Here is a 21,554-nt window from a genome sequence, read left to right as displayed (position 1 = left end):
ACTGAATATATCCACCTATGATGAGAGCTGACCCTTCTTACTTGTTCAGTTTACAACTAAATTGGTCTTCATTCTGGAAAAAATAAGTAAGATTAATTCGGCATTACATGAAGTTCTTGGTGGAATAATATGGTTTAATGTGTTGCATGATGCATATAGATTGCTCTCCAGGGGGGCCTCAGTAGTTTATAAGACATTTTATATTATTATTTAAATTATTGAGGCCCCCCTTGAGAGCAATCTAGAAGAATCATGCAACACCTCCTCCTCCTTATATAATCTTCTTATTCTTCTTCGAATTTCAAGCTTATTGCATATCGCATATTAGCTTATTGCGTGCTCTCAACTTAGTTTTCTGGATGCAGTTCCACAGTTATTAATTGAGAGCTTTCAATGCCTGTACAATTTTTGCATTGGTATAATTGTGTGGCAAGTAGGGTTTTCGTCCTATTAAGCACAACCCGCACTTAGGCTTTCTTAATCTAGCGCAATTTAGCACCAAACGGAATGTTATTATTACTGATGGCTTCCAAAATTATTTACCTTTCCGTACGTACCAAAAAATTTTAAAAATAAACCAATCGTTGAGATATTGTCAAAAGTCTAACACTGCTTCTTAACGCCAAACTCGACCTACGGATTCTAAGCTCGGCCTACGGATTCTAAACTCGGCCTAACAGATTGAAACGCCATTGAAACGCCAATGAATTCACTCGGCCTATCGGAGGAAGATATAAATTGATTCGGTCGGAGCGCTTCTTTTATGTTCGGGAATAATGGGTGCAAACATTCATATCACGCGTTCTCATTGACTTCGTTCGGAAGCTTATTATTTAAAGTATCGTACCAAATGCATAATTGACTTGTTAACTCTGAAATCATGGATTTATTTGAAGTTTTCTGCTCGATAGGCCCAAAATGAGCGATTAGGCCGAAGTAGTTCCCTACCCTATAATCATAATCTTTTCCCAGGGAAGTCGAGAAAATGTCCAACTCGAAAAATTCCTAGACCGGACCGGGAATCGAACCCAGCCACCTCCAGCATGGTCTTGCTTTATAGCTGCGCCTTTACCGACTGAGCTAAGGGAGGCCCCAATTCATGCAACACCAGTGTCTGTTTTAATCATTTACCATCACACGCAATGGCTACCCTAACAAAAATACCAAACGAATGATAACCCAAATGATAGAACAATTCCACAAATAGTTTGAATGATACTAAAAAAAGTCGTTAAGCAAAATAACTATTCAAAATTATTATTAGGGTAGCACTTCAACTCAAAATTGCAAATGTTCGTTGTCACGTACGAGTGAAATGAACAAATGAGCTCATTCTCTATCAACAAATACGGGTTTGTTGAGGTTCATGAGCGCTGGATTTTCCAACCCAATATTGTCAAAATGGGCAGCAATCCTCAAAAGCAAAAAAATCATATAATTTCGGGTAAAATGATTATTTTGGATATTGCCGATCCCAGAGCTTAAAACCTCGATACTATTATCAACTCTGCATGAAGAAATAGTTTTCCATTGATCTGAGTGTGAAAATCTACACAAAACGTTCTACAACGTTATATTTGTGTGAAATGAAAATAATCTGTTTGCATTTGATACTCAAAATAATCCTCACCAGAATGATAAGTTCGCTTGCATGTGCGTCCTTACCCACAACTTGATCGTGTGTTTGCTGCTGGCGGCTTTGAAGTTTAGAATACACTGAAACGTCCGTTTACGAAGTCTTTTTTACGCAGTATTCAATTTACGTCCCTCTTTTTACGAGGTTTCGTTTTACGAAGTAAATCCCAAATAACGAGGTTTTTTTTTACGAAGTAAATCCCAAATAACGAGTTTTCTTTTTACGAAGTAAATTCCAAATAACGAGTTTTTTTTTGCGATTATGGGAATCTGGGAAAAACTATGAAATATCCCACAATATGGGTATCTTTGGAATCGGGGTGAGATGTAGGAACCGGAAACCCATGTCTGACGCCATTTTGAAATCCAAGATGGCGGCATCCGGTTCATGAAAAACTGGAAGATACTTTCAATACCCACAATATGGGTATTTTTGGAATCAAGGTGACGTGTAGGAACTGGAAATCTTGAAATCCAATATGGCGGCTTCCGGTTACAGAAAAACTTGGACATTCTGCCATATACAACACAAAATGGGTATTTTTGGAATTGGAGTGACGTATAGGGAACGGAAATCGATATCTGACGCCATTTTGAAATCCAATATGGCGACTTCCGGTTTCAGAAAAACTTCGAAATTCTGTAAAATATCCCACAATATGGGTATTTTTGGAATCGGAGTGACGTATAGGGACCAGAAATCGATATCTGACGCCATTTTGAAATCTAAGATGGCGACTTCCGGTTTCAGAAAAACTTCGAAATTCTGTAAAATATCCCACAATATGGGTATTTTTGGAATCGGAGTGACGTATAGGGAACGGAAATCGATATCTGACGCCATTTTGAAATCCAAGATGGCGACTTCCGGTTACAGAAAAACTTCGAAATTCTGTCAAATAGCCCACAATATGGGTATTTTTGGAATCGGAGTGACGTATAAGGAACGGAAATCAATGTCTGACTCCATTTTGAAATCCAATATGGCGACTTCCGGTTACATAAAAACTTGGAAATTCTGCCAAATACCTCACAAAATGGGTATTTTGGAATAGCCGCTATTTTGGATTTCAAAATGGCGTCAGAAATTGATTTCCGTTCCTTATACGTCACCCCGATTCCAAAAATACCCATATTGTGGGCTATTTGACAGAATTTCGAAGTTTTTCTGAAACCGGAAGTCGCCATCTTGGATTTCAAAATGGCGTCAGATATCGATTTCCGTTCCCTATACGTCACTCCGATTTCAAAAATATCCATATTGTGGGATATTTTACAGAATTTCGAAGTTTTTCTGAAACCGGAAGTCGCCATCTTGGATTTCAAAATGGCGTCAGATATCGATTTCTGGTCCCTGCACATCACCCTGATTCTAAAAATACCCATATTGTGGGGTATTTGGCAGAATTTCCAAGTTTTTCTGTAACCGGAAGTCGCCATCTTGGATTTAAAAATGGGGTCAGACATCGATTTTCAGTCCCTTAACGTCACTCCGATTCCAAAAACACCCATTTCGTGTTGTATATGGCAGAATGTCCAAGTTTTACAGAATTTCGAAGTTTTTCTGTAACCGGAAACCGCCATCTTGGATTTCAAAATGGCGTCAGACATCGATATCCGGTCCCTAAACGTCACTCCGATTCCAAAAATACCCATATTGTGGGGTATTTGACAATATTTTCAAAAACCTCTTTTTACGAAGTAAATCCCAAATAACGAGTTTTCTTTTTACGAAGTAAATCCCAAATAACGAGTTTTCTTTTTACGAAGTAAATCCCAAATAACGAGGTTTTTTTTTACGCACTAATTCGATTTACGAACCCCCGTTTTGGATCGTAAATGGAGGTTCAAGTGTACTATCAAATTCAGCTTTGGGAATGGTGCTGGAAAACCGTCGTTGAGCGGAATTGTTAATTCCGCTACGGATTCTGCTAGAAGGAAGCTATATACAAGATAACTAAGGAGAAATCCCTGTTTATCAAATTTAAGTCTGAAGAAATGATGATCCATTCAGTGCGGCATAATGCATGTTAAATGGCGGAGGAATAAATACAATATGTGCGAGTGTATGACCTGCCACCTGATGTTCCCGATAAAGTACTGGCGTTAGTGTTGGGGAAATACGATGAAGTAAAAAAAATTTCAGCAGAGCTGGGTTCCAAGGGTTTTTTTGTTGCTTTATTTAACGTCGGTCTCTGTTCCGCAATCTAGTGCCAATCAGCGACGGACATCGATTGCCATCCATTGACGGCAATCGAATGTGCAGGAAGGCAGTTTCCACACCTGCGTAGGACATCGCAACCATTCAACACACATATGGGCCGGGACCAACGGCTTTACTTCCCTTCCGAATGAAGACGTGACCAGAGATTTTTATACCTCAGAAAAATCCCACCGACCTCGGCTGGCATTGAACCCAGACCCATCGGGGTGTTAGAAAGCAGTCACGTTTACCACTACACCACCGGCGCCGGTAGGGTTCCGATAGTAGTACGTCACAGTATGTTAGATCACCGGCAGCATGCGTTTAATACCGGTCACGGGACGAATGCTTATTTTGGTACGCTTGGGCAATCCCTCCATGACGCTATGGCGGGCGACAACACGTCGAGATAGCTGCACTGGACATCTCTATAGTTTATAACCGCACCTGGATATCGGCGGTTCTCCGAGCTCATTGACTGTGGACTCAAGGGACATATTCTTCAATTCGCTTGGAACTTCTAGCGGCACCGCACCATCCAAATCTCTATCGGAAACAATCAATCTGCTTCCTTTTGAGAGGAAACCGGGGTACCTCAGGAATCGGTACTGGCGGTTACCTTATTTCTTGTCAGTATGAATGGTGTATTCAGCAATCTCCCAGTAGGTATTTTTATTTTCGTCTACGCCAACGATATGGTCTTATGGCCACCAGGAATACTATTAAAATCCTCCGGACGAAACTGACACAGGCCGATATGTTTGCGCATCGTTGGGTATTTGGTGCCGGATTCTAATTGTCGGCAGAGAAAAGTTTGTTCACCCAAATTTGCATCCATGGCCATCGGTCTCTGTCCACACCAATCATGATTGGTACTGTTGTATTTGGCAAGGAAGAATAAAGTACACTTCTGTATTCTTTGGTGGTACTTAAGAAACTTAACTTTATTGCCGAATAGATGACACACATTCATACATATAATACACAGTAGAGGCTCATATATAACACCTCCCTTCTATAAGTTACTTTCTAGAATTTCGCCTTAAATTTGCCGATCTGGTCCCGACAACATACGAACGTGGTTCATTCAACTGTCTAAGTATTTCTCCTCTAACCCACCTTTTAGTGTTTTGATCTTGTACCAGAACTTGTTCTCCTTCCGTGAAATCTTTCCTTGGCTGAGCATCTTTGTCGTAATCCTGTTTGTATTTTTGCTGATTCTTCTCCAGCTGCACCCGCAACACACTATCCTTCCCACCTTCAAGCTGTTGATTCTGTACTGGTAGCTTCGATCGTAGACTCCTTCCCATCAAAATTTCTGCTGGCGATGCTGTCAGTGTTGCAGCTGGCGTATTGTTGTATTCCAAGAGTGCATAATAGAAATCAGTGTTCGCATCAGCACATTTTCGCATCATCCTTTTGACCGTTTGTACACATCGTTCACTGAACCCATTTGACTGTGCATACTTTGGGCTACTCGTAACTACTTTACAGTTCCACTTATCACAGAAATCTCTTACTTCTCGTGAATTGAAGGGATTATTATCGCACACAATTTTTTCAGGAATTCCATTAATGCTAAAAACTCGTCTGAACACATCACATACTGTCCGTGCTGACTTCCCTCTTGTTTCTACAACGTGAATCCATTTTGAGAAATAATCGGCTATCAACAAGAATCTTTTTCCTCCAAAATCGAAAAAAATCACTGCCCACTTTTTGAAAACTGCGTAGCGGAACATCGTGGGGAAGTAACGGTTCTTTCACATTTAAATTCTGAAACTTTTCGCAGACAGCACACTTCGAAACACATTGTTCAATATCCTGATTCATCCGTGGCCAGTAGCATATTGTTACAGCACGCTTTTTGGTTTTGGTTATTCCTCCGTGAGTTTCATGCAGCAAATCTAGCATCTGAGACCTCAAACTATAAGGCACAAAAATCCTATCCTCATTGAATATGATTCCGTTGTCTTCGTAAAGCTGGTCTTTAAACCTCCAATAGTATCATAGCTCCTCAGGTAATCTGGACCGATCATTAGGCCAACCTTCCAAATATAGCTGCTTTAGCCTAGACAGAATTGGATCCTTGTTGGTTTCATTTTGAAATTCTGCGATCCTGTCCTCGGAAACGGTAATGGTATGAACGACGTAGTCCAAACTGGAGGATTCCGGTTCTTCCGAGCTCACGAATGCTCTGGAAAGAAAATCTGCCAAATACATGTACTTTCCTGGGACATAACATAACTTAAGATTGTACCTGGATAACTTCATTTTGATTCGTTGAAGTCACGATGCATGAATTTTTGAAATTGGTTTCTGCATCAAAGCAACCGACGGTTTATGATCCGTCTGCACGTTAACATCTCGACCATAGATGCATTGATGATACTTCTTACATGCAAACAATATCGCCTGGAACTCTTTCTCCACCTGCCCATAGTTCTGCTCACTCGGTGATAAGCTTCTCGAACTGTATGCTACCGGTTTTCCTTCCTGCGTTAAACACGCACCCAATCCACATTTGGATGCATCAGCCTGGATAGTCACTTCCTTCTCAGCATCGAAAATTCTCAGAACTGGTGCCTTGGTTATCAAATCTTTTATTCGGTTAACCGCTTCTTTATGGATAGGCAGCCACTGGAAAACTGTATCCTTCTTAAGTAATTCCCTCAATGTGTGTCGTGACTTCAGACAAACGTGGAAGAAAATTTCGAAGGTAATTTATTGAGCCGAGAAAACGTTGAAGCGCCTTCACATTCCTAGGTGTTTCCATCTCCGTAATTGCCTTAGTGCGTTCTGGATCGGGCTCCATTCCGTTCTTCGAAAAAATATGCCCCACGTATTTCACCTTCTGTACTCTCAGCTGAATTTTCTTAGCATTAAATCTGGCGTTCACCTCAGCAGCCCTTCGTAACACTGCGCGAAAACGTCGATCATGCTCCTCGCGTGTCCTCCCCGTGATCAAAATATCGTCGATATAAATAATCACTCCGTCGATATCACCGAAAAAATATTCATTCCACTTTTGGAACATTTCTGCTGAAACATTCAATCCAAACGGCAGCCCCAAGAATTTGAAAATTCCAAACGGGGTGCTGAACGAACATATCACTAGATGCTCATCCAGCTCAAGATGATAAAATCCGTCCTTGAGATTCAGCACAGTGAAAAACTCATCGGATTTTTCACTTTACGAATGATTCATTCCTGCTGCATCTCCTGTAGTTTCATCTTCAGCTTCTCCTTCAGTGCTAATGCTATTCGCCGAGGTGGGTGCTGAACCGGAACTGCATTGGGTTTAACTGATAGGTGACATTGGCGAGTAAATTTTCCAACTCTACGGTTCCATACTTCAGAACAAGATCATTGGTGGTTTCACATTCTATCGTGTCAATGCTTGGTGTGCATCGTTTTATTAATCCAAGCTGCACACATGTTGTGAGGCCCAGAATCGGCTGTTTACTTACATCTGTAATCCAAAATTCCTAATTGATGACCATTATAAACAAATTTCAAATCTACTATAGCTTTTGGTCTATACAATTGGCCTCCATAGGTACGAAACGACAACAAAGGTTTTGTCTGAACATTTACTCGCATCTTTTCAAAAATATCACAAGGAATAAAATTAACATCTGACCCACAATCAAGCTTAAAATCTAACATCATATTTTCAACCTGTAAACCAACGTTCCTTCTTAATATTTACCAAGTTTACAGGTGGTAATTCTCTAACCACCGAGCTGACTACGACGTCATCTGATTCTCCGGGTTCATCGGCCCAGCCTCGTGATGTGGAATGTGACGAGCCTCCGGGATTCATCATGCATATTTCTTGATTCTGCATCGCACTACTCCTACAAGCCCGTTCAAAATGATGCATCCTACTGCATCTCCTACATCGCTGACCAAATGCTGGACACCTGCCTTTTGCATGCGAAGTCAAACAATAGGTGCATTGTACCAGGTTTCTACCACTTTGGGTTCCTCCAAACGATCCCCGATTATTTCGTAATGAGCCCCGTGTTGACACTATTCTGTTGACAGCTTCTACAGCAACATTGTTTGCCGCTCCGAAGTTTATGTTCTTTAACTGTTTACTTTTCGTTTCATCCAATCTTGCGGCTTCAATAGTGTCCTGCAAAGACACATCCTTCGAACAATCCTTCGTGATCAGCTTAGCCCGCAATTCCTTGCTTTGGCATACAAAAATGATACGATCTCTTATCATTTTATTTGGTTCGAGAGAGTTACAATCTTTCACCAGCGTTCGCAAATCTGTCAAAAAGTGCTCGAATGGTTCATCTTCTCTTTGTGAGCGGGAGAAGAATTTCCAACGTGAAAAGATCTCATTGTTTCGCGGGATACAATAAGAGTCAAACTTTTCAATCACTTTTGAGTATGTGCTGCGCTCTTAATCAGTGAACACAAAAGTGTTATACACTGGAGTCGCTTTTTACGCGGTTTTTTTTACACGGTTTATTTTTTACGCGGTTTTTTTTACGCGGATTTCGGAATCTACGCGGTTTTTTTTTACGTGGATTCCGGAATTTACGCGGTTTTTTTTTACGCGGATTTTGGTTTTTTTTACGCGGATTTCAGAATTGACGCGGTATATCGCTTTTTACGCGGTTTTTTCTTACACGGTCTTTTTTTACGCGGTTTTTTTTTACGCGGTTTTTTTTACGCGGATTTCGGAATTTACGCGGTTTTTTTTTACGCGGATTCCGGAATTTACGCGGTTTTTTTTTACGCGGGACATATCACCCGCGTAAAAAGCGACTCCAGTGTACACTCCGACCGCGTCATCGCCGATTACGTTCAGCAGAGTAGCAATTTTCACTTTATCGGTTTTTGTATCATACCCGATCGCCGTGATGAAAAACTCCAACTGTTGCTTAAATCTTTTCCAGTGATCAGCCACATTCCCCGACAAATCCAATGCATCTGGTCGTTTGAAACTATCCATTCTTACAGGTTCCTTTTCAGATGACTCCGACTGTAACACTATTGATCCTCGAAATCTCCCTATATCTCGCAACGTTGCAATCCGAGCTCTCTGCTGCCTGATACACTCCTCCGAATAAGTTTTCCGTCGCGGTTTCTTCCATTTAAACGTAATCCGTAGGTCTGGTTTATCCGACGACTCAGACTTTTTCTTGATTTTCATCACTTGATGATTACCGACTGCGCCATGTTGTATTTGGCAAGGAAGAATAAAGTACACTTCTGTATTCTTAGGTGGTTCTTAAAGAACTAAACTTTATTGCCGAATAGATGACACACATTCATACATGTAGAGGCTCTATCATATACAACAGGTACCCAGGTTATACTGCAACAAAACACCGTCAAAATCCTCATAGTGCGACTAGACCGCAGAGTGCGACCTTTCTTTCAAGGTCCACTTTGATGAGGTTAAGGCCAACTGCCAAACTCGACTGTATCTACTCCGCTTCCTCACCAGACTCCATCCCGACAACAACCGGCACCTACGAATCCGTATCTTTAAAGCGATCATCGACTCCCGGCTTACGTACGGGATCGAAATCACGTGCATGGCTCGATCGACCCTCGTAGAAAAAATATCTTCTGTCTATCAAAGGGCCATCTGCATCACCTCCTTTCTACTTACATCCACCCCTGGTTTAACTGCCTGCGTTGAGGACGGTATACTCCCCTTTGACCGACTTATCGACATGATCATCTGCCGCTAGACCATCGGATTGCTTGAGAAGACTACGGATTTAAAAAAAAAGAAAGTTCCTTCGAGGGGGCTAACCAACTCCTTACCAGTACTGCCAACCAGACCCTCCAGGGTCCACTGGTGTGGAGCCAAGGATTGAAACCTGTCCAAACTTGCTATCGATCAGCCAATGCACACTAGTCCAGAAATGCAATCTAGTAGAACAAAATTAATAACTCCGAAACGAAGCATTTCCGCGGCTTGGTGTCTTGGGCAAAGTTTCTCATCATAATAAGTACCATCTATTGACATAAATAATAGTTCAAAACTCTTTCGCAAAGATGACGCCCTAATCTAACTTCTTTCTCTGACGTTTTGGAGACTTGATGTCTTCGGCAAAGTTGTTTAATTTGACAAAATAAACAACTCTTTTGAGGACGTAAAATTTCTACAGCCTACTGGTTCCGAGTTATACGGAGTTAAAGAAAAAACGACGAAAATATGTTTCTTTTTTCTTTCTGTTTCGGTTTTTATTTTGCTGACAACCATATAATGTTTTATTGTTCTCTTATGCAAATGCATTAAATAAATAACTTGTGTGAAGTAACATACTGGGTCAAGCTTAAAATTTTAAAGATATTGTTAAAAAACCGAAAAAAAACAACAATTTTCGAGCTTTAATTTCTCTAAAAGTGCAAAAGATCGCAACCTGACGTTTTAAGCAAAAATTAAACAATAATCGATAAACAAAATATCAAAATTTGAGAAATGTATATTTTGTTGTTTTTGAGATTTCATCATTTTAGTGGAGCAAGTATTTTTTTTGTATAACTTTTTTCAATGCATTGAAATGGCGTTTTGAAGACTTGACGACTTACGTAAAGTTGTTTATCTTGATAAAATAAACAACTCTTTTTTTATTTAACTCCATATAACTCGGAACCAGAAGGCTGTGGAAATTACGTCCTCAAAAGACTTGTTTATTTTGTCAAAGTAATCAACTTTACCGAAGACATCAAGACTTCAACACTTCAGAGAAAGAAGTAAGATTGTGGCGCCATCTTTGTGGAAGAGTTTTGAACTATTTGTTTATGTCAATAGATGGTCCTTATTATAATGAGAAACTTTACCCAAGACACCAAGTCGCGGAAATGCTTCGTTTCGGAGTTATTAATTTTGCTCCGCTAGATTGCATTTCTGGCCAAGTGTGCAATGGCCGGTTCCAACCCCCTTGCCGTTATCCAGACCCATCGTAACCTAATCGAACACCGATACAAAGGATATAGCTTACGTTACTCTGACGGATTACTTTCCCAGGATAATGTCAGCAGTGGATTCTCCAGCCCCGAAGCTAGGGTTTGTTACCGCCTTCCAGACCAGTGCAGCGTGTTCTCGGCTGAGGCCGTCGCCGCTTTCTTTGCCATCTCCACTCCGTCAAGCAAACCAATCGTCCTTTTCACCGAAGGTGAAAATTTGAAGGGAATTCCAATAAGAATTCAAATTGTTTCTAGTGTCTCAGAAATTTCACTTATGAAAAATATATTTTTTAATTCATCACAATTGGGTGGAAATCAAAATAAAATTGTCTGTGCTGTGCTAATCTTTATTCAAGGATGGTCTAAAAACAATCAAAAGTCTATTATTTTAAAAGTCTCATACTTTAAGAAGAATCTAAAATTAAATGTTTCTAACAAATGTTCATGTTAATTATTATGACTCAGAAACGGGCGAACGACTATTGTGGCATAATTACGTTGAATTATTCAAACGACCATCTATCTTTCTCCCATGCAACATTGTTGCATGATGTTTTCATTTTCAACAAACCTTATTTCAAATCCTGCTTAACTGACAAAACTCAAGTATGTCAATTAAAATATTTACCAAACACTTCAGAAACGCGTAACATACAACTATCCATATCATTTCCTTAAACCCATAAAACCTGAATACCGACGACTTAACATTCTTCTGCTTTAATCAACATCTTGGTAAAAGTAGAACAATGCTTTGATTTATTTTCCATTTACTAACCGAAAACAAGGAAACATGTCCAAGTAAACATTGCTGCTACGTTCCATCGTTATTGCTCCGTGCGCATCGATGTAACGTACCATCAATGTAAGTGGTTCATAAACACTTGAACCTCGCCACTCGTTTTAAATTCAATTATTGTTTTATACCGATGGAAGTTTGTAAATATCCCAAGCCTTCTACCAAAAATGCTGAACAATGAAGAATGCTCCAGAATTCTCTGTTTAGATTTACATACTCACTCGCACTAACAATTATTTCTTAAGTTTATAAAAACCCTTCTCCGAACTTAATAAACACACACTTCGTATTCATTTTTCAATCGTGTACCACACGACTTTGCCTTCTCCCGAAAATCCCACACTATACCATTTACGCACATCAACACTATTGTAAATCATGCGGTTTTAACCCATATCAGAAATTAGCCGCTTTCACACTAAGGTTATTTTACCGAAATCTATGAAATTTAACCGAAATCTCAACAGCTGAACGTTCGGTATTTGGCTAATTGTGGCTTAAGCAGCTTGGTTGAAGGTGGCCTATAGAATTCTAAGCAGCCTCATTTTAAGTCTTTATAAGAACTTGAAAGTTCTGGTACCATCTAAGCAGCCTCTAGTGGAACTTGAACGGAACTTTTAGAAAATAAATTAAAAAAGGTTTTTGTCCTCTACATCAATTCTATATTTAGTTCGCACTTTTATGAAAGTTATTTCTAAAGACAGGTTCTCATTCAAAATTTTCAAAAAATCGATGTTTTGGTTATTGCATTTATTGAAAGGTTTAAATGCTGACTAAAAGGAAATTGTTACGCATAAAACACCTGTAATTCGTGATTCAATAAGTTAAATAAGTCTATTAATGGTAGCTTTACAGTACTTTTATTAAAACTTCAAAGTTACAGCATTAGACGGCTTCATTTCCCCAGTTCAAACGAAATCTCGAACCTTCCTCTTGATGGAGCCCATCAGCGCCCACACAGTGGAAACGGATGCGGATGCATTTCTTCCATTTTGCCCGCATTTGCTGAATGTCCTTGACTGCCCTGCCGCTTCGTCGAAGTCGCTGCTTTGAAATTACCGAGTATTTTTCGATTGGTCGAAATTCCGGGCAATTCGGAGGATTCATTAGCTTGGGGACAAAATCGATCTTGTTGGCAGCATACCACTACAGAACCACCTTGGCGTAGTGGCAGCTTGCCAAATCGGGCCAAAAGATGACTTTGCCTCTATGCATGCGGATGAACGGCAATACACGCTTCTTCAGGCATTCTTCGATGTAAACTTGTTCCGTTTTCACGCCATAGCTGCAAATCGCTTGCCACATCATGGCCTTCTTCATGAACTTGTCCGCAAACACGAACTTGAATCTTCCCGGCACATCCCCACGTCCAGTCGCGATGTAAAACTATTGACCGGGAAGCTGCTTAAAACCGAGTTTGACGTATGTTTTGTCATCGAACAAAGAACAGCCCTTATGTTTCGTCAAAACATGGTCGTACAAGAGCCTTGCACGCTTTTGACCACGGAATTCTGCTTCATGTGCCGGTTCGGATGTTTACTGGCCTTGTACGACTTCTGGGCGTTGTAACTTCTGGGCACATTTCAGATCAAAAGATCGGGGTTAGCTTTAGCGATATGTATTCATTTATCAGCATTAGTAGTAGAAATGGAACTGTTTGAAGAATTAAACCCAGTCCTTCAAGCGTGAGAGCTTCAGCACGAACCGCTACGTCATCTGAAATATATTAAAGTGAGCTGTTGTCCCGCCTATTGTTGGAGTTTTCTGAGCCAGCTGACTGACTTGAATACGAAACACAACACCTTGATGAATTTTAAGTTGGTGTTTACCCGCTTGGTATTCCATCACACTTGTGGCGCAGTGGTTAGCAATCGTAGATCGCATGCCCGAATTACACGGGTTCGAATTCAGGAAATTACTTTTTATTTTATTTTTATGTTTGGATCATCATTTCATATTTATGTACATTATTGTTACTAATAAAGAATTGCTTCATGTGGCTTAAAAGTTCTGTCGGAACTTTATTTGAACTTTATGGAACTTGAAAGTTCTGTCAGAACATTATTCGAACTTTATGGAACTTGAATGTCCTGTCGGAACTTTATTTGACCTTTATGAAACTTGAAAGTTCTGTCGGAACTTTATTTGAACTTTATGGAACTTGAAGGTTCGGTCGGAACTTTATTTGAACTTTATGGAACTTGGAAGTGATTTTAATCGTTGAATGTGGAACTTTTGGTTACTTGGGCAGTTCGGTGATTTTACACAGTTGTCCTGTAATTTTTCAACGAATATCTGTGAAAAATCCCAGAAAATCTGGGAAAAAATCACCAAACTGTTTACCGACCGTTCAACTGTTGACATTACGGTAAAATTTCACAGATTTCAGTAAAATAATCTCAGTGTGTTCCCTTTGGTACCACGAGCATGTCCAGATGTGCCCAATGTGGTCCTGGTCATTTGATATGACTACTAATGGACTAGTTTTAGAATTTTCATATGATTTGATGTGTCACATGATAGATTTTGGTCCAAGGCAGAAACGGACCAGATTCCCGGGGGCACCCGGAACATGTTCGGATGTAGCCGATGCGGTCCTGGGTACTCAATTTAATATCCATTGACTTTGTTTTCGATTTTTATCATGTGTTTTGAGGTGTCGCATGATGTGCTTCTGATCACGAGATTTTTCACAAACACACATATACATTTTCTGATCTCGTCGAACTGAGTTGATTGGTATACGACACCCGGCCCTCTGGGCCTCGGATTAAAAATAAGTTTTCCAAGCGGTATGAATACCCTTCTGTATAAGAAGAGTAAAACGAAAAAAAAAAACAACGGGAGAACAGCGTGAAAATAACGCCGATAGCGACGTCCATACACTGAGTGGGGCCGCGCCAATAATTTACATTTCATTACGCCAAAAAGCACTCCAACCGTCAGTGTCCAAGCCTAGCTACACGGTTCGCCCGCGCATATTTGCATATCTGCTAGATTTGCATATTGACACATTTTTGCCATCGTCGGGTTGGTAAAGTTATTGAAGGTGTTTGCTAGGGGTGGTCAGCCCCGTATGTACGAACTAAATTATATCCATGAGGGTGAACGTGGCAGGTTCAGCTGTAAAAGAGTTCATTAGAGCACATATATTATTTGAATAATTCCGAATTTGAATTAACTGGTACATAGTATGTGGAAACAGTAACGTAGGAACAAATCAGTACATATTTAAATCTATGGTACAGTCAAATTGTTGCTGAGATTGATTTTATGGTTAATTTGATTTTTTTTCCTTGGTTTATTTTTTCCGTCGATCTTGTTTTCCGTGCTGAGCACCAATGCTACCGACGTGCCAGGAAGGCAGCTCCCACACCTGGACCCTACCTATCGACCCATCAACTCATGAACCGGGGACCAACGGCTTTACTTCCCATCCGAAGGAAGGCGTGATCAGAGATGTTATGCCTCAGAACATCCCGGCGGCGCCGACTGGGATTGAACCCAGGTCTGCTGGGGTGAGAGGCAATCACGCTTACCACTACACCACCGGCGCCGTTAGGTTAATTTGATTGGTTCTGACTCATTTGATAAGGGTGACTCTTTGGTGGGACGCGTACCTTCGAAAACGAACGGACCCGCCAAAAATTCGAAAGTACGCAGTAAGAAACGCACAGTCACCATCACAAGATTGTAAAATTCGCAGTCTTAGTAACAATGTTATAGTTTAACTATATTTATGTTTGTATTACTACTGCATGAAGTTAACGATTTTACATAGTTGAAGATGCCATGTTTCAAATAACAGACTTAAAGTGATCATTTTATACGATACACAGTTCGAAAAAGTAGCGTAAATTTCTGTTCAATATGATGCTCATAAATGGAGCGTCACATATCATATACGTTTACATTATATATCATGTCAAGCTCTGACACATTTCATGCAATCTAGCAAATATTGTATACAAAAGCCCATATTTGTAGACAACATTGTTTACAAGTTGCTTGGTTGCGTGAGATGAAATACAAGTTTACGTGAATGAATGTTTACATCACAATTAAAATTCAGAATTTTTATCTGTGTAGATGAGGAAATGAAAGTATAGAGTTGATAGTTCCGTTAGAGTACGGCAGTGTGAAAATTCCCTAATAAAAATAAACATAAAAGAGAGCTTAACGACGTGTTTGGGGTATCATCTAAACCATTTGTGGGATAGTTTACCTATCCGGGATACAATTTAATATGGTATTTGTTTATCAGGGTTGTATATAGACAGTAGAAAGCGAGGAAGGAGGTCCGAATCGGGATAATCATCTCTCTTTACCAAACTCCCCCGATGGAGAGGGATGGCAAAGGAATTTCTTGCGAGCGGCGCCGGTGGTTAAGCCAATCCTCTGGCACGGCCATTGGTTCTTGAAGCTGTCGTCAGTGATAGCGGTGGCGTTGATGTTGGAATGATTTTAAGCTTCGCTCATACGTTACCCTCATCATGGTTTAGCGATGAGTTCCATCCTTCCGAGTATGACCAACCGATAGGACGGTCGTTTATTCTTGAAGTAACCGTTAACTCACTTTCATGCACTTCTTTCTTATGATTGCGTAGAGCGATTAAACACACCGAGATAACAATTGAAAACACTAATCACTTGATACATTTTCATCAATACCACAACGTTACCATGGCCGTTCAAACAAACGCATAAACGGAGCTGAAACTCTTAATGTTTACATCAGCTGTCAATAACTGAAGTATAATCGAACCAAAGAGCCAAAACAAATCAGCTTCCAGCAAAGTGTTCTTCGATGACTTTTGTGCCACCGGAGTGGGTTTAGCAGGCCTAGGTTCAATCCCAGCCGGTGCCGCCGGGATGTTGTGAGACAGGGAATGGCTTGTTGGTCTCCGGTTCATGAGTTGATGGGTGGATATGTAGGATCCAGCTGTGGGTGTTGCCTCCCTGGCGTCGGTAGCACTGGTACTCAGCACGGAAAACAGGATCGACGGAAAAACAAATCAAGGATGTGGCTAAAATTCATAAGTGGTTCTCATGGAATTTTTACGTTCTTTTGCCACAGTGTAAGAGAGAGTTGACTGACTGTATGAAAAAAAAAATACAAAAGTTGACTAATATTTTGTATAAAAAGATAATTTGATGTACGCCTCAAGGTTATTAACAGCATTGATAGCAATGACCGGTATGTAAACTATTAGCTAAATTTGTAGTTGCTTGTATCTAGGACCTAGATTCTAGGCATATCTTGAGCGATAATTTAATTATCTGAAAAATAAAACTTCCATCCTCCACTGTCATTGGCTCACCCACCCTGACTAAGTACACAAAATTTGCCTGTATAGTGGTTAAATAGAAGTTGCATTATTCCATAGCTTTGACCTTCGTATGTATAAATAAGCTTAGCAAAAAAGCTTAGAATATCCATTGTTCGCCTCAACTTCAACATCCGTGTAATTTCAGCAGAATTGAATGAAATCAATCTATTTCTTTGAATTAATCAACCATACAACGGACTCTGTTTTTCCTCACATTCCACCCAACCATTCAATTCCGGTAACAGAAAGCGAAAATTCAAACACTCCAACACAACATGAGTCGAACAATTTGTCCGGGACATCAAACGCAACATTTGCAAATTACACTCACGTGTCAAAAATGGTACGTAGACATGTCTCTTGGGGATGCCTAGCATTTATTTTCTATGTGCCTATACCATCGCTTGTATCTCTCCGGAGACGTGGAGCAAAGGGTTGATTAATGCTGTCCCATGTTCCTCAACATGTACCAATGGGAGTGGGATGCACATCGATACAACATGGCAAAAACGTGCAAGCCCACAAATTGTTCCCAAGCACCATGTAGAGATATCTTTCATTTGGTTGGAATAATTCACTAATTTCTACTTCGTTTAGGTGCTGATGATTGATGATCGAGGCCGAGGCGGAGGAGTCATCGTGCGGCATGGTAGCAGTGGGGGTCGATTCGGAGAATCCGTTCCCGACTATGACGATGTGAAGGTATGTTCAGAAAATAGCCTTTCTGTTATATTTTTATATAGTTGATCAAAATTGCAATCGTTAAATGGGCCAACGAATCGCTACTAATTGATACGCCAATAACGAACGACACGCGCTGATATTGTTTTTCTGTGTCACCCATTCCACAGGATGACTATTTGGACGACACTGGCATATTTGTGCGGGAAACGAAGTATGGCAGTTCAGCAATCAAAAATATTTTAAAAAATCAAAAAGGTAAACCATTTCCTCTATTAGAAGCATGCAAATGTCATTTGATTTTGATTTAATTGGAACCATCTGTACAAAACAAACAAGTAGTCGGTAGACATCGTACAGTATCTAATCAGTATTTTGATTGAAATGACACAACTGTTGCTGCATGTGAGAGCAATTTCGTTATCTGTAGGTTCGGTAGCTATAGTTCCTAATTAGTACTTTCCTTCGAAATGCACCCCTTTCTTGAAAACAATCCTAGACTCAAAAGTGTCTATTGGCATGACCGTACAATTAGATCCGGCAGAGCAGCGCAATCCTCCGGTGATTCCATGGGGACAGATGCTGCCCTCGAAGACGGAGCAAAGCCTTCCGCAGTATCCGGCCGACATGCGCCCGACCGATGGGTCCTGGGAGATTGTCAACGGAACGCGATACAAATTTTTCGTATTTTCGGCCTACTACGACCGGAGGGATGGCAAATTGGTTCGGATCATCGGAGCCACCAAAACCCGTGGACCGGAAAAGGTGTGGTGTAGGTTTTGGTACCAGACTGGAGTGAACAGCACCAGATATCGATCTGCTTCCGTGATGGCAAGGGTGAAGGTAAGTGAGCAATCGGGTGCGCAGGGCTTTGGAGATGGTAAATCGATTTTCTTGGCAGGTTATTCGAGAGAACTGGAATTTGAAATACAGTGCTTGCTTCATCCTGTGTCCAATACGAGGCCCATTCCCAGAGATTCCGTATGCCGTTAGTGTAGTTAGTAAAATAAAATCTCCACCCGGAAACGTCCTACTGCTCAGAAATACCGATAATGTAAGTATGGGAAACGTTTTCCATTGGTAGACAAATGAGTGCTAATGTGGAGCTTATATTTTTAGGACCCAGATTTCAACAATCGCACATTCAGTAACATCCCAAACAGCATTGGCGTTTGTGTGAAACCGTTGCATTTCAACTACGACCAGGTGAGTAGAGCGATCGGTTATTTATTTCCGCAGCGTGGTGAGGGAAAATCAATCGAAGATTTCAAATACGATCTGTTTGTATTTATTGATGTTTCCTCTCATTTACTAAGCGATAGGATGTTTATCATTGTGGATATCTACTTTACTCCCTTGGCATATTGTATCGTCGACCACTGGGTTGCCTCAGAATATAGTGCAACGGTGAACTATCTCAGTGAAATAGGGGAAAAACATAAACGTCAACTATGTCAGCGCTGGGTCTATTTTGAACCGCTCCGAACCCATTTTTTCGGAGCATCCTTCAGAGTGAACCCCCTTATTGCCACAAAAAACTCTGCAAACAGCTCACCATTTTGCTCATTTCTCCTGGACTATGGCATCCACTCATGTGACACGCTCATTGTCAGTATTATTGAAGCCGATCTTCACATTGATTTTACCAGTGTAGATATTTCACCCTTTGCAACCTTATAACCTTATAGTATAATTGGTAATGCACCCGTGTACTGAATGGGATTTTTGGGTTCCAATCCACCAGTTGCCATTAGTTTTTTTTTATCAAATTGTCTTACACACACACGTGTCTTGCTCATCGTGTATGCTTTGCTTCTCATTATCTTTTTTTCAAAAATAACTTGATTTACATGAGCATGAGCATGAGCATGATTAACCGCCCACGGTTGCTACTCTGTTATTGCCAGACCAGCTGTAATTACACAGAGAACCAATAGACGATGCTTGGGACTAGCAATCATCCTCAATGTGTAAAAACTGGTGATCTCAAACTAGGCAATACCAGCGCCAGCCGCGCCCGAACACAGGTCAAGAAAGGAAGGGGTAGGAATGTGTTGACGTGACACTCGCTTTGATGACTCGCTCTGCACTCCAACGAGGAATCACTGGGATATTGGGTAATAGGGTTGGGTTTGCAGCAAGGTTCGTTTTGGTAAACGATAAGCTGAATTGATGTCCTAACAATCATATAACGCGAAGGAGATTGGGATTGAACCCACGGTCTTCTGTTCAGTAAGCAAAAACGTTTGACACTAGGCAGACGAACTCCTTTTTAATCATCGAGTTGCTGTTATGTTATGCTGTTGTAGTCATGTTAACAAATAAAACAATTGACGAATCTTGAATGTGGATGGGCTTGAGATTAGACTCATGATGTTCTGCTCAGTAAGCAAAACCGGTTGCTCTAAGGCCACCGAGCCCCTCATATCATATTAAAGCGTTACTTAAGTTTTCATAACTATTCAAACCCGGCACCGACGACAACAAAAAGTTTTACAAAATACACGATAAACAAGCGATCTTACCATACATTTTTAATATGAAAGGACCTGGGACCGCGTTTTTCTGCTCAGTATGCAAGCCACTGCAACCGACGATCTTTGAAATACTAAAACTAAAAGCTACGAAAGAGTACTTAGGCCTTCATTAAGATCCACTTTCACGCAACGTTCAATGTTTCGATTTTCTCTTTACGCATGGTTCAGGCAATAAAAACAAGCTATGACGTTCTCGAATTCCACTTGGCATGTAATGAACAACAGAAATACGCGATAATTCATATTTTCAGCGGTTGATGGACTACGACGGCGATTACGACAGCGACTACGACGGCGCCTACGATAACGACAACAGCGAATTTGTAACTTACCATTTGTCTAGGATAAACACCTTTGCCCGGCACCTCCACTGGTTCTTCATGTCCGCTATCTTTCACTGTTTGCAAAATATCTAATAGCAATTACCTTTGTTGTAATACTTCCTGTATTGCCATGGTCATCTGGGAGGAGGGTAGCATCTAGTGCTTTCCTCAGGAACCGTTCACGGCCACCAGCTACCGCCCGTCCAGTCTTGGGCGTATCCAGCGAGACATCCTTCAGCTTACTCACAATCTCCGACACTCTATGCAAATCGCAGGCACTTTTACGCTAGTAACAAAAAAAAACACACCCGTGCAAAGAAACGGATCCAATAAACGTCACTCTCGCGAAAGCACACCCGTCGTCGTCGAACGGCAAAAAAAAGGAAAACAGTTCTAGAATTTTCTTAAGTTTGAGATCCTTGAAATCGGAATATATATAATTTCATTATAAAAAAACTTGAACAATGGGGGAGGTAGCTCATCGATTCTTCCCGTTCGCCTCCTAGCATCGTGCAATAAGGTACCAGGCGATAACCAGGGTAGTCGATCGATAGCTCGATGACGTCATTTCGTTGGCGTCTGCAATGGGAAATTCTCATAGCAGGCGTTGACGATGGGACGTTGTCGAGTTGTTGAATAGCAACTATCGTGGTAACTCACCGATTACCTGTCGATCTGCCAAATTTGGAAAGACGTCTGCATTGAATTGTCTCATATAATAATATTCCGCCCACTATATCACAAGAAATTGCGAGTAGCTGAGTGGAATGGAGATAAGTTAAGCATTGGGTACAGGACCAAGTCTCCCCTGGGTGGTGCCAGAAGATGAGCGCAATAGAATCATCAAGTTGCCATAAGGCACGGAATGAGACTATTGCATGGCTGGGTAGTCAAAGTCTTCCATTCGTTAGTCATTTCAGGTGGATTAGAACAGGTTTAGAGCCGGCGCCGGTGGTGTAGTGGTAAGCGTGACTGCTTTCTAACACCCCGATGGGTCTGGGTTCAATCCCAGCCGAGGTCGGTGGGATTTTTCTGAGGCATAAAAATCTCTGGTCACGTCTTCCTTCGGAAGGGAAGTAAAGCCGTTGGTCCCGGCCCATG

The 21,554-nt window shown here is 40.9% G+C and overlaps 1 protein-coding gene across 2 annotated transcripts in view; it reads left to right on the top strand.

Moving 5' to 3' along the window:
- Nucleotides 1–21,554, top strand: part of LOC135706547 (uncharacterized) — a 57,583-nt gene that overhangs the window by 25,471 nt on the left and 10,558 nt on the right. Inside the window, exons 3-7 of one of the 2 annotated variants that reach the window (XM_065228188.1) lie at nt 17,510–17,614; nt 17,764–17,851; nt 18,129–18,436; nt 18,495–18,647; nt 18,713–18,799. In XM_065228188.1, the coding sequence (XP_065084260.1) occupies nt 17,510–17,614; nt 17,764–17,851; nt 18,129–18,436; nt 18,495–18,647; nt 18,713–18,799 (741 nt within the window). Of the gene's footprint in view, nt 1–17,509; nt 17,615–17,763; nt 17,852–18,092; nt 18,437–18,494; nt 18,648–18,712; nt 18,800–21,554 lie in introns of both variants that reach the window. The other variant, XM_065228187.1, reaches the window with a different exon arrangement.

Source organism: Ochlerotatus camptorhynchus, unplaced genomic scaffold, assembly GCF_037179485.1.
Source record: "Ochlerotatus camptorhynchus isolate MF236.1 unplaced genomic scaffold, CSIRO-AGI_Acam_v1.1 ptg000284l, whole genome shotgun sequence".
Lineage (NCBI taxonomy): Eukaryota > Metazoa > Arthropoda > Insecta > Diptera > Culicidae > Ochlerotatus > Ochlerotatus camptorhynchus.
The sequence above is the reverse complement of the archived record's forward strand: the minus strand, read 5'-3'. Positions and strand labels throughout refer to the sequence as shown.